General features: G+C 44.2%; 2 protein-coding genes across 9 annotated transcripts in view; one reads left to right on the top strand and one right to left on the bottom strand.

The window, feature by feature from the left end:
* Window positions 1-8,315, top strand: part of LOC139375485 (histone-lysine N-methyltransferase NSD2-like) — a 76,682-nt gene extending 68,367 nt beyond the window's left edge. For all 3 annotated transcript variants that reach the window (XM_071117314.1, XM_071117315.1, XM_071117313.1), the window contains 4 exons: window positions 2,225-2,366; window positions 2,528-2,634; window positions 4,539-4,740; window positions 7,547-8,315. In XM_071117314.1, coding sequence (XP_070973415.1) covers window positions 2,225-2,366; window positions 2,528-2,634; window positions 4,539-4,740; window positions 7,547-7,710 — 615 coding nt within the window. In that variant the 3' untranslated portion in view covers window positions 7,711-8,315. The remainder of the gene's footprint in view (window positions 1-2,224; window positions 2,367-2,527; window positions 2,635-4,538; window positions 4,741-7,546) is intronic.
* Window positions 8,316-8,433: 118 nt separating this feature from the next.
* Window positions 8,434-13,676, bottom strand: part of LOC139375487 (protein Jade-1-like) — a 96,921-nt gene continuing 91,678 nt past the window's right edge. For all 6 annotated transcript variants that reach the window (XM_071117322.1, XM_071117320.1, XM_071117319.1 and 3 more), the window contains one exon: window positions 8,434-10,259. In XM_071117322.1, the coding sequence (XP_070973423.1) occupies window positions 9,229-10,259 (1,031 nt within the window). In that variant the 3' untranslated portion in view covers window positions 8,434-9,228. The remainder of the gene's footprint in view (window positions 10,260-13,676) is intronic.

Genomic DNA, 13,676 nt, shown 5'->3' with positions numbered 1-13,676 from the left:
CTCTACTTCAATACTACACATCTATAGCTGTAGCTCTACTTCAATACAACATCTGTAGCTGTAGCTCTACTTTAATACTACACATCTGTAGCTGTAGCTCTACTTTAATACTACATATCTGTAGCTCTACTTCAATACTACACATATGTTCCTGTACTTCAATACTACACATCTGTAACTGTAGCTCTATTTCAATACTATGCATCTGTAGCTGTAGCTCTACTTCAATACTACACATCTATAGCTGTAGCTCTACTTCAATACAACACATCTGTAGCTGTAGCTCTACTTCAATACTACACACCTGTAGCTGTAGCTCTACTTTAATACTACACATCTGTAGCTCTACTTCAATACTACACATCTGTAGCTCTACTTCAATACTACACATCTATAGCTGTAGCTCTACTTCAATACTACACATCTGTAGCTCTACTTCAATACTACACATCTATAGTTGTAGCTCTACTTCAATACTACACATCTGTGCCTCTACTTCAATACTACACATCTGTAACTGTAGCTCTACTTCAATACTACACATCTGTTGCTGTAGCTATACTTCAATACTACACATCTGTAGCTGTAGGTCTACTTTAATACTAGACATCTGTAGCTCTACTTCAATACTACACATATGTTGCTGTAGCTCTACTTCAATACTACACATCTATAGCTGTAGCTCTACTTCAATACTACACATCTATAGCTGTAGCTCTACTTCAATACTACACATAGCTGTAGCTCTACTTCAATACTACACATAGCTGTAGCTCTACTTCAATACAACACATCTGTAGCTGTAGCTCTAATTTAATACTACACATCTGTAGCTGTAGCTCTAATTTAATACTACACATCGGTAGCTCTACTTCAATACTACACATCTGTAGCTGTAGCTCTACTTCAATACTACACATCTGTTCCTCTACTTCAATACTACACATCTGTAACTGTAGCTCTACTTCAATACTACACATCTGTAGCTCTACTTCAATACTACACATCTGTAGCTGTAGCTCTACTTCAATACTAGACATATGTAGCTCTACTTCAATACTACACATATGTTGCTGTAGCTCTACTTTAATACTACACATCTGTAGCTTTAGCTCTACTTCAATACACATCTGTAGCTCTACTTCAATACTACACATCTATAGCTGTAGCTCTACTTCAATACTACACATCGATAGCTGTAGCTCTACTTCAATACTACACATCTATAGCTGTAGCTCTACTTTAATACTAGACATCTGTAGCTCTACTTCAATACTACACATCTGTAGCTCTACTTCGATACTACACATATGTAGCTCTACTTCAATACTACACATCTATAGCTGTAGCTCTACTTCAATACTACACATCTGTAGCTATAGCTCTACTTCAATACTACACATCTGTAGCTGTAGCTCTACTTCAATACAACACATCTGTAGCTGTAGCTCTACTTTAATACTACACATCTGTAGCTGTAGCTCTACTTTAATACTACACATCTGTAGCTCTACTTCAATACTACACATCTGTAGCTCTACTTCAATAATACACATCTGTAGCTGTAGCTCTACTTTAATACTAGACATCTGTAGCTCTACTTTAATACTACACATCTGTAGCTCTACTTCAATACTACGCATCTGTAGCTCTACTTCAATACTACGCATCTGTAGCTCTACTTCAATAATACACATCTGTAGCTATAGCTCTACTTTAATACTAGACATCTGTAGCTCTACTTCAATACTACACATCTGTATTTCTACTTCAATACTACACATCTGTAGCTGTAGCTCTACTTTAATACTACACATCTGTAGCTCTACTTCAATACTACACATCTATAGCTGTAGCTCTACTTTAATACTACACATCTGTAGCTGTAGCTTTGCTTTAATACTACACATCTGTAGCTCTACTTCAATAATACACATCTGTAGCTGTAGCTCTACTTTAATACTACACATCTGTAGCTCTACTTCAATACTACACATCTGTAGCTCTACTTCAATACTACACATCTGTAGCTCTACTTCAATACTACACATCTGTAGCTCTACTTCAATACTACACATCTGTAGCTCTACTTCAATACTACACACCTCTAGCTCTACTTCAATACTACACATCTGTAGCTCTACTTCAATACTACACATCTACAGCTGTATCAATCTTCATATTTTACTGCATACCTCTTCACCAGCCTGACCTGTGTTTCCAGGATCGGATTATAGACGCCGGCCCTAAAGGGAACTACTCCCGCTTCATGAACCACAGCTGCCAGCCCAACTGTGAGACGCAGAAATGGACGGTGAACGGAGATACCAGGGTTGGGCTCTTCGCTGTCTGTGACATCCCTGCTGGTGAGAATCAACCATCTCCTTGGTTAGGTCATTATTGTAATATACTTTACTCAATGACTTGTGTGGTTAGAGACGTCTAATGCTGTTGTCTTGTTGGTTTGGTTTATTGACACAATGTCAGGGTTAGTTGTAGTAATATTCTATTGTGTTGTGGTATACAGGGACAGAGCTCACCTTCAACTACAACCTGGATTGCCTTGGTAACGAGAAGACTGTGTGTCGCTGTGGGGCTCCCAACTGTAGTGGTTTCCTTGGAGACCGGCCCAAGGTGAGTTGGCTTCTCTTGGTACATACAGAAAAGACGAGTAGATTTTGAACATCCATACTTTATAATACCTTTAAGTCTGAAAGATGACCCTGTGGAACAGATGGAACTCTTGAGGTTCATCTAACATACCTCTGACTGTTGTCCAGACCTCTGACTGTTGTGTCCTGTCCAGACCTCTGACTGTTGTGTCCTGTCCAGACCTCTGACTGACAGACTGTTGTGTCCTGTCCAGGCCTCTGACTGACAGACTGTTGTGTCCTGTCCAGACCTCTGACTGTTGTTTCCTGTCCAGACCTCTGACTGTTGTGTCCTGTCCAGACCTCTGACTGACAGACTGTTGTGTCCTGTCCAGGCCTCTGACTGACAGACTGTTGTGTCCTGTCCAGGCCTCTGACTGACTGACTGTTGTGTCCTGTCCAGGCCTCTGACTGACAGACTGTTGTGTCCTGTCCAGACCTCTGACTGTTGTTTCCTGTCCAGACCTCTGACTGTTGTGTCCTGTCCAGACCTCTGACTGACAGACTGTTGTGTCCTGTCCAGGCCTCTGACTGACAGACTGTTGTGTCCTGTCCAGACCTCTGACTGTTGTTTCCTGTCCAGACCTCTGACTGTTGTGTCCTGTCCAGACCTCTGACTGACAGACTGTTGTGTCCTGTCCAGGCCTCTGACTGACAGACTGTTGTGTCCTGTCCAGGCCTCTGACTGACTAACTGTTGTGTCCTGTCCAGGCCTCTGACTGACTGACTGTTGTGTCCTGTCCAGGCCTCTGACTGACTGACTGACTGACTGTTGTGTCCTGTCCAGGCCTCTGACTGACTGACTGTTGTGTCCTGTCCAGGCCTCTGACTGACTGACTGTTGTGTCCTGTCCAGGCCTCTGACTGACAGACTGTTGTGTCCTGTCCAGGCCTCTGACTGACAGACTGTTGTGTCCTGTCCAGGCCTCTGACTGACAGACTGTTGTGTCCTGTCCAGGCCTCTGACTGACAGACTGTTGTGTCCTGTCCAGACCTCTGACTGTTGTTTCCTGTCCAGACCTCTGACTGTTGTGTCCTGTCCAGACCTCTGACTGACAGACTGTTGTGTCCTGTCCAGGCCTCTGACTGACAGACTGTTGTGTCCTGTCCAGGCCTCTGACTGACTAACTGTTGTGTCCTGTCCAGGCCTCTGACTGACTGACTGTTGTGTCCTGTCCAGGCCTCTGACTGACTGACTGACTGACTGTTGTGTCCTGTCCAGGCCTCTGACTGACTGACTGTTGTGTCCTGTCCAGGCCTCTGACTGACTGACTGTTGTGTCCTGTCCAGGCCTCTGACTGACAGACTGTTGTGTCCTGTCCAGGCCTCTGACTGACAGACTGTTGTGTCCTGTCCAGGCCTCTGACTGACTGACTGTTGTGTCCTGTCCAGGCCTCTGACTGACTGACTGTTGTGTCCTGTCCAGGCCTCTGACTGACTGACTGTTGTGTCCTGTCCAGACCTCTGACTGTTGTTTCCTGTCCAGACCTCTGACTGACTGACTGTTGTGTCCTGTCCAGGCCTCTGACTGACTGACTGTTGTGTCCTGTCCAGACCTCTGACTGTTGTTTCCTGTCCAGACCTCTGACTGTTGTTTCCTGTCCAGACCTCTGACTGACTGGCTGTTGTGTCCTGTCCAGGCCTCTGACTGACTGACTGTTGTGTCCTGTCCAGGCCTCTGACTGACTGACTGTTGTGTCCTGTCCAGACCTCTGACTGACTGACTGTTGTGTCCTGTCCAGGCCTCTGACTGACTGACTGTTGTGTCCTGTCCAGGCCTCTGACTGACTGACTGTTGTGTCCTGTCCAGGCCTCTGACTGTTGTGTCCTGTCCAGACCTCTGACTGTTGTGTCCTGTCCAGACCTCTGACTGTTGTGTCCTGTCCAGGCCTCCGGTTTCCAGGCCGCGGAGCCCAAGGGGAAGAAAGCCAAGAAGAAAGTGAAGAAGCGTCGGACGCGGAACGAGGGGAAGGAGTCTGAGGACGAGTGTTTCCGCTGTGGAGACGGAGGGCAGCTGGTTCTGTGTGACAAGAAGAGCTGCACCAAGGCCTTCCACCTCTCCTGCCTGGATCGAACCAAGAGACCCTTCGGTAGACCCAAACTTCTAACTCTGGATAGATGGATATTCTAATGTTATGTGTATATTATATTTCAGGGCGCTGGGACTGTGTACAGTACCAATCAAAAGTTTGGACACCTACTTATTCCAGGGTTTTTCTGTATTTTTACTATTTTCTACGTTGTAGAATAAGTGTTGACACCTAAAGGACTCTGACCATCAGAAACAAGATTCTCTGGTCTGATGAAACCAAGATTGAACTCTTTGGCCTGAATGCCAAGCGTCACGTCTGGAGGGAACCCGGCACCATCCCTACGGTGAAGCATGGTGGTGGTGGTGGTGGTAGCATCATGCTGTGGGGATGGTTTTCAGTAGCATGGACTGGGAGACTAGTCAGGATTTGAAGGAAAGATGAACGGAACAAAGTACAGAGATTCTTGATGAAAGCCTGCTCCAGAGAGAAGGTTTACCTACCAACAGGACAACAACCCTAAGCACACAGCCAAAACAATGCAGGAGTGGCTTCGGGACAAGTCTCTGAATAAACTTGAGTGGCCCAGTCAGAGCCCAGACTTGAACCCGATCGAACATCTCTGGAGAGACCTGAAAATAGCTGTGCACCAACACTCCCCATCCAACCTGACAGAGCATCTGCAGAGAAGAATGGGAGAAACTCCTCAAATACAGGTGTGCCAAGCTTGTAGCATCAAGAGTCCAGGCTCTAATCTCTGCCAAAGGTACTTCAACAAAGTACTGAGTAAAGGGTCTGAATATTTGTAAATAGATATTTCAGTTTATTTTTAATATATTTGAAAAAATGTCTACTTGTTTTTGCTTTGTCATTATGGGGTATTGTGATGTCATTATGGGGTATTGTGATGTCATTATGGGGTATTGTGTGTAGTAGATTGAGGAACTGTTTTTTCATCCATTTCAGAATAAGGCTGTAACGTAACAGTGTCAAGGTCTGAATACTTTCCGATTGTAATACTGGTCACTTAGAAATGTCCTTGTTTCTGAAAGAAAAAATCAATTTTTTGTCAATTTAAAATAACAAATTGATCAGAAATACAGTGTAGATGTTGTAAATGACTATTGTAGCTGGAAACGGCAGATTTGTTTTTAATTAAATATCTACATAGGCGTAGAGGCCCATTATCAGTCCTGTGTTCCAATGGCACGTTGTGTTAGCTAATCCAAGTGTATCATTTTAAAAGGCTAATTGATCATTAGAAAACCCTTTTGCAATTATGTTACCACAGCTGAAAACTGTACTGATTTAAAGAAGCAATAAAACTGGCCTTCTTTAGACAATTTGAGTATTTGGAGCATCAGCATTTGTGGGTCTGATTACAGGCTCAAAATGGCCAGAAACAAATAACTTTAATCTGAAACTCGTCACTATTCTTGTTATGAGAAACGCGGTGTACTACTCCCTTCACAGAACAGCGCAAACTGTCTCTAACCAGAAAAGAGAGTGGGAGGCCCCGGTGCACAAATGAGCAAGAGGACAAGTACATTAGTGTCTAGTTTGAGAAACAGACGCCTCACAAGTCCTTAACTGGAAGCTTCATTAAATAGTACCCACAAAACACCAGTCTCAACGTCAACAGTGAAAAGGCGACTCCGGGATGCTGGACTTCTAGGCAGAGTTCCTCTGTTCAGTGTCTGTGTTCTTTTGCCCATCTTAATCTTTTCTTTTTATAGGCCAGTCTGAGAGATGGCTTTTTCTTTGCAACTGCCTAGAAGGACAGAATCCCGGAGTCGCCTCTTCACTGTTGACGCGACGACTGGTGTTTTGCGAAGCTGCCAGTTGAGGACTTGAGGTGTCTGTTTCTCAAATTAGACACACTAATGTACTTGTCCTGCTCAGTTGTGCACCGGGGCCTCCCACTCTTTCTATTCTGGTTAGAGTTTGTGCCGTTCTGTGAAGGGAGTAGAAGCCAGGCGTTGTACAAGATCTTCAGTTTCTTGGCAATTTCTCACATGGAATAGCCTTCCTTTCTCAGAACAAGAATAGACTGACGAGTTTCAGAAGAAAGTTCTTTGTTTCTGGCATCTTTAATCAGGATAACAGTTTTCAGCTGTGCTAACATAATTGCAAAAGGGTTTTCTAATGATCAATTAGCTAATTCAAGTTTATCATTTTAAAAGGCTAACACAACGTGCCATTGGAAAACAGGAGTGATGGTTGCTGATAATGTGCCTCTGTACATATTCTATTAAAAATCTGCAGTTTCCAGCTACAAGTCATTTACAACATTAACAATGTCTACACTGTATTTCTGATCAATCAATATTACTTTAATAGACAAATATTTTTATTTAAAAAACAAGGACATTTCTAAGTGACCCCAAACTTTTGAGCGGTAGTGTATATGCTGAACAAAAATATAAATCCAACAATTTCAAAGATTTTACTGAGTTACAGTTCATAGAAGCAAATCAGTCAGTTTAAATAAATTCATTGGGCTCTAATCTATAGATTTCACATGACTGGGCAGGGGAGCAGCCATGACTGGGCAGGGGAGCAGCCATGGGTGGGCATAGACCTACCCAGTTGGGTGAAAGGTCCGCCCAGCCAATCAGAATCAGTTTTTACCCACAAAATGGCTTTATTACAGACAGAAATACTCCTCAGCACTATTTGTGACCTTTTATTGTCCCCAGCACAAGTGTAATGATCATGATATGCCACACCTGTCAGGTGGATGGATTATCTTGGCAAAGGAGAAATAAGCTTTTTGAATATAACATTTCAGGGATTATTTTATATATTTCAGCTCATGAAACAACACTACATGTTGCATTTTATATTTTTGTTGTTTATATTTCAGGGCGCTGGGACTGCCCGTGGCACCACTGTGACGTGTGTGGGAAGCCATCTGAGGCCTTCTGCCAGCTGTGCCCCAACTCATTCTGCAAGAACCACCAGGAGGGGGCGCTACGGCCCTGGCTCCACACCGGACAACTCTGCTGCCAGGAGCACGATGACCCCTGACCTGGAGCGGACTGACTGATCAGGTGCCTCTAAACGCTCCAAGAGAGGCCTGAAGGTTCGGGTCTAGAGACTGGGAGACGCTGACCTGCAGCAGAACATGACCCAACTCCATAATAATGTTTTCAATATGACTGACAGCACTGTATGTATGTCTCTCTCATCAGGGATTTTCTCAACAGCTCATTCAACCAATTGGGTGATTCCACTCAGCTTGTACCTGTTGTTTGTCTGTAACTCGTCTGCACTGTGGTAGAAAGCACAAAGACGGCAGAGACAACATGGCACCTCAGACAGATACAGCATTAGTCTCATCATTCCTCTCCCCAGTAGTGTTTGTGTGTGTATATATGTGTATATGAAAGACCAAAATGAAAATACTGGAATATTGTTAGTACCAGGTTGAAACTGTTTTTATCTGAAGTAATATCGTAAGGCACTGTCGATAAGTCTTGACTTACGTTTACTATAGGCAAGTACTGCATATTGTTTTCATTTGAGTAATGTGATGCCCACCTGTTCAGAGCTGAAACTCCATCACGTCGCTGCTGACCTCTATATGTACCTGTGGCTTTAATACCGGAATAAAGAGGACTTTATTGAAGTTAGTTCAGTACACTCTAACTTTTTGTCCAACAATCTGCTGAAGAAAAGTCTGGAACATTTACACATTGTTTAATGACAGCTGATTCTAGATCCCTTAATGTGTTTCCTGGACAGGTTGAGGTGTTTCAAGAGTGAATTTATTTAAGACATAACTGGTCATTTGCATAACAATGATGCAGCCGTCAATGGTACAAAATATTTTTCTCCAAGCCCAGCCATCCTATCCTGTCTTAGTGCAAACACTAATAATAAAGATCGTCACAGACAAGGGAAGTGGTTTCAGTCGTAAGCTCTGGGCCGTTTTGCCTTAGACAGGTCCTAGATCAGACCCACCCTGCTCATGGAGTTCTATTCAAACCGTATCGCTGAAGGTCAGTGTTCCTGTGTTAGTGGAGGCAGCATTTGTCCACTCAATCAGAAATTACCTTTAAACGTCGATCCCACCATCTAACACTTCAGCGATTGCTTAAACACTAACCTTCCTGACAATGTCTAGTTCAACACCTCCACAGCATCAGCCCCTGTTGGTTCAAGGGTTTCTAGAAATATTATTCTGACTCATTGTATGGTTTCAGGTTAAATTTCCAACTAATCATTAATGCTTGACCATTCTTTCATTGCAAGCGCTATAATGTGATTTCCAAACTACAAATTAAATACATGGCTTATGCTTCAACAAAAAACAGTTGTCAGGTGTGATTTTGTTGAGGCTATGAGCATGTCATAATACATTCACTGAAAAATAATCTTCACTTTTTATTGATAACAGAATTGAAAATATATACAACCTTACAAATGATAAAATAAATATCAGTTCTGTAAATTTGATTATAAAAAGCAACCTTGGGCTAGCTTCATTTTCTATAAACATGGTGCTGTTTGTTTCAAGTGTTGCATCTCAGCAGGATGATGTCATCAGGAGGCTAGAACCCCTTGGTGGATGATGTCAGAGCCATAGGACCCACCCCTCAGCTGGTGGGCGTGGCATCTCTTCAGACATGCCTTCATGTCCAGCCCACTGGGTGGAGTTTCAGAGTTAGAGGAGTACCCATCGCTCTCTGTACGGAGTCGTCTCCTGGGGTACGACGGCTCACTATGCAGTGGCCTGCGCTGTGGGGGGTTGGGGTTAGGAGGTCTGCGCTGTGGGGGATTGGGGTTAAGAGGTCTGTGCTGTGGGGGGTTGGGGTTTGATGGCTCCTCTGGCCTCTCGCTCCTCTTCGGGATTCTGAACTTACCCCAGTTCTTAAGATGGCTGCCACCAGGCCCACTGGCCAACCAACTATTGTGTTTGGTTGTCATGGATACATTGGTGTCTCTGGGATCAGATTGGCTGTATGTTCCGCTGAGCCTCACCTTCCTTCCCTTCACTTCAGTCACATGATCAGTAACCCTAACCCTCGTTAACCTGACCCTAGCCTCAGTCACATGATGAACCTTGATCCTAGTTAACCTAACCCTAGCTTCACTCATTCTATTGGCTGGTTTAGCATCAGTCATATCACTGACCCTACTGGCTGGTTTCTCACTGGCCTTTGACCCCAGTCTGGTTTTGGCTTTGATTGGAGAGCTTTTCTCTGTTCTATGGTCCTCCTCTCCTGTCCTCTCCTCCATTCCCTGTTCCTTCTCTCCTCTCCTCCTCCTCTCCACCCTTCCCTGGTCCTCCTCTCTCCTCCTGCTGCTGCTCTTCTGCTGCTGCTCAGGATCTGGGGCCTCCTTCCTCAGGCTCCTCCTACCCTCTATTCTGGGTCTGCTACTTTCTGTCTTCAGTTTGCTGGAGTTGTCTGTCTGTCCTCTACCCCCCTCAGTCAGACTGTGTAGTAGATGTAGGCCTCCTCTCCGGTGCCCTCCCCTCCCTCGGTCTCTCCTCTGGGTCTTCAGGCCACTGTACCCCAACACCGCCACTGGGGCCGAAACCACACTGAGACGCACACTGTCGTTCAGACACCCTGATGAAGACAACACAGGGTTAGCACAGGTTCAACTGGACATTACACTGCTCTGCCTAAAGAGGGAAATCTTCCACATTTAAACATCAGGAACATTAATATCCAACAAGGACACAGTAAACAAGTCATCCCCATGAATGATGCAACACCCCCCCCCCCCTTGGGCCAATCAGTGTGATCTCCATAGCAAGATGCATCATTCATCCAAAATCGGGCCAAACGTGTCTAAGATATTGCGTGGGTTAGCTAGACTCATATCTCTGAGCATGTGTGCCAAATTTCATCACTGAGTCAAACAGATCAAGAGATAAACATGTGCCTGTTATAGCGCCACCGTGTGGTCGATATGAATGTTCTTGCATATGTTGAGTCTTGAAAGTTTGCAACATGTGTGTTACAATTAGGGCTGTCAAAGTTAACGCATTACATTTTCTATGCCATATTTTATTTTGTCCACCTTTAATCACATCTCCATTCACTGCCCTCTTTAAGTGCACTGGTTTCCGCATGGAAACTAACCTAACCCAATCACGTGTTTCCGCATAGACACTGACCTTAACCAATTACGTGTTTCCGCATGACACTGACCTTAACCTAACCCAATCACGTGTTTCCGCATGGACACTGCACTCAGTGACAGCTGCAGTTATATAGTGTTGTTGGTCTTTATTGTGGTGTGTGCAAATACACTATGCTAACTATGCTAGAATCAGAACATAAATCCCATTTAGAATCAGAACATCCATCCCAATTAGAATCAGAACATCCATCTCATTTAGAATCAAAACAGGACATCCACCCCATTTAGAATCAAAACAGAACATTCATACCATTTAGAATCAAAACAGGACATCCACCCCATTTAGAATCAGAACAGAACATCCACCCCATTTAGAATCAGAACAGAACATCCACCCCATTTAGAATCAAAACAGGACATCCACCCCATTTAGAATCAAAACAGGACATCCACCCCATTTAGAATCAAAACAGGACATCCATCCCATTTAGAATCAGGACATCCATCCCATTTAGAATCAGAACATCCATCCCATTTACAATCAGAACAGGACACCCATCCCATTAAGAATCAGAACATCCATCCCATTTAGAATCAGAACATCCATCCCATTTAGAATCAGAACATCCTTCCCATTTAGAATCAGAACATCCATCCTATTTAGAATCAGAACAGGACACCCATCCCATTTAGAACCAGAACAGGACACCCATCCCATTTAGAATCAGAACAGGACATCCACCCCATTTAGAATCAGAACACCCATCCCATCCCATTTAGAATCAGAACAGGACACCCATCCCATTTAGAATCAGAACATCCATCCCATTTAGAATCAGAACATCCATCCCATTTAGAATCAGAACAGGACACCCATCCCATTTAGAACCAGAACAGGACATCCATCCCATTTAGAATCAGAACAGGACACCCACCCCATCCCGTTTAGAATCAGAAAAGGACATCCACCCCATCCCATTTAGAATCAGAACAGGACATCCATCCCGTTTAGAATCAGAACAGGACACCCATCCCGTTTAGAATCAGAACAGGACACCCATCCCGTTTAGAATCAGAACATCCATCCCGTTTAGAATCAGAACAGGACATCCATCCCATTTAGAATCAGAACAGGACACCCATCCCATTTAGAATCAGAACAGGACACCCATCCCATTTAGAACCAGAACAGGACATCCATCCCATTTAGAATCAGGACATCCATCCCATTTAGAATCAGAACAGGACACCCACCCCATCCCGTTTAGAATCAGAAAAGGACATCCACCCCATCCCATTTAGAATCAGAACAGGACATCCATCCCGTTTAGAATCAGAACAGGACACCCATCCCGTTTAGAATCAGAACAGGACACCCATCCCGTTTAGAATCAGAACATCCATCCCGTTTAGAATCAGAACAGGACATCCATCCCATTTAGAATCAGAACAGGACACCCATCCCATTTAGAATCAGAACAGGACACCCATCCCATTTAGAACCAGAACAGGACATCCATCCCATTTAGAACCAGAACAGGACACCCATCCCATTTAGAATCAGAACAGGACATCCACCCCATTTAGAATCAGAACACCCATCCCATCCCATTTAGAATCAGAACAGGACACCCATCCCATTTAGAACCAGAACAGGACATCCATCCCATTTAGAATCAGGACATCCATCCCATTTAGAATCAGAACAGGACACCCATCCCATTTAGAATCAGAACAGGACACCCATCCCATCCCATTTAGAATCAGAACAGGACACCCACCCCATCCCATTTAGAATCAGAAAAGGACATCCACCCCATCCCATTTAGAATCAGAAAAGGACATCCACCCCATCCCATTTAGAATCAGAACAGGACATCCACCCCATCCCATTTAGAATCAGAACAGGACACCCATCCCGTTTAGAATCAGAACAGGACATCCACCCCATCCCGTTTAGAACCAGAACAGGACATCCATTCCGTTTAGAATCAGAACAGGACATCCATCCCGTTTAGAATCAGAACAGGACATCCATCCCGTTTAGAATCAGAACAAGACACCCACCCCGTTTAGAATCAGAACAGGACACCCATCCCATTTAGAATCAGAACAGGACACCCATCCCATTTAGAATCAGGACACCCACCCCATCCCATTTAGAATCAGAACAGGACACCCACCCCATCCCATTTAGAATCAGAACAGGACACCCACCCCATCCCATTTAGAATCAGAACAGGACACCCACCCCATTTAGAATCAGAACAGGACATCCACCCCATTTAGAATCAGAACAGAACATCCATCCCATTTAGAATCAGAACAGAACATCCATCCCATTTAGAATCAGAACAGAACATCCATCCAATTTAGAATTAGGACACCCATCCCATCCCATTTAGAATCAGAACAGGACAACCATCCCATCCCATTTAGAATCAGAACAGGACACCCATCCCATCCCATTTAGAATCAGAACAGGACACCCACCCCATCCCATTTAGAATCAGAACAGAACATCCATCCAATTTAGAATCAGGACACCCACCCCATCCCATTTAGAATCAGAACAGGACACCCACCCCATCCCATTTAGAATCAGAACAGGACACCCACCCCATCCCATTTAGAATCAGAACAGGACACCCACCCCATCCCATTTAGAATCAGAACAGGACACCCACCCCATCCCATTTAGAATCAGAACAGGACACCCACCCCATTTAGAATCAGAACAGGACATCCACCCCATTTAGAATCAGAACAGAACATCCATCCCATTTAGAATCAGAACAGAACATCCATTCCATTTAGAATCAGAACAGAACATCCATCCCATTTAGAATCAGAACAGAACATCCATCCAATTTAGAATTAGGACACCCATCCCATCC

The sequence above is a fragment of the Oncorhynchus clarkii genome, chromosome 19 (genome assembly GCF_045791955.1).
Source record: "Oncorhynchus clarkii lewisi isolate Uvic-CL-2024 chromosome 19, UVic_Ocla_1.0, whole genome shotgun sequence".
NCBI classification, from domain to species: Eukaryota; Metazoa; Chordata; class Actinopteri; order Salmoniformes; family Salmonidae; genus Oncorhynchus; species Oncorhynchus clarkii.
The sequence above is the reverse complement of the archived record's forward strand: the minus strand, read 5'-3'. Positions and strand labels throughout refer to the sequence as shown.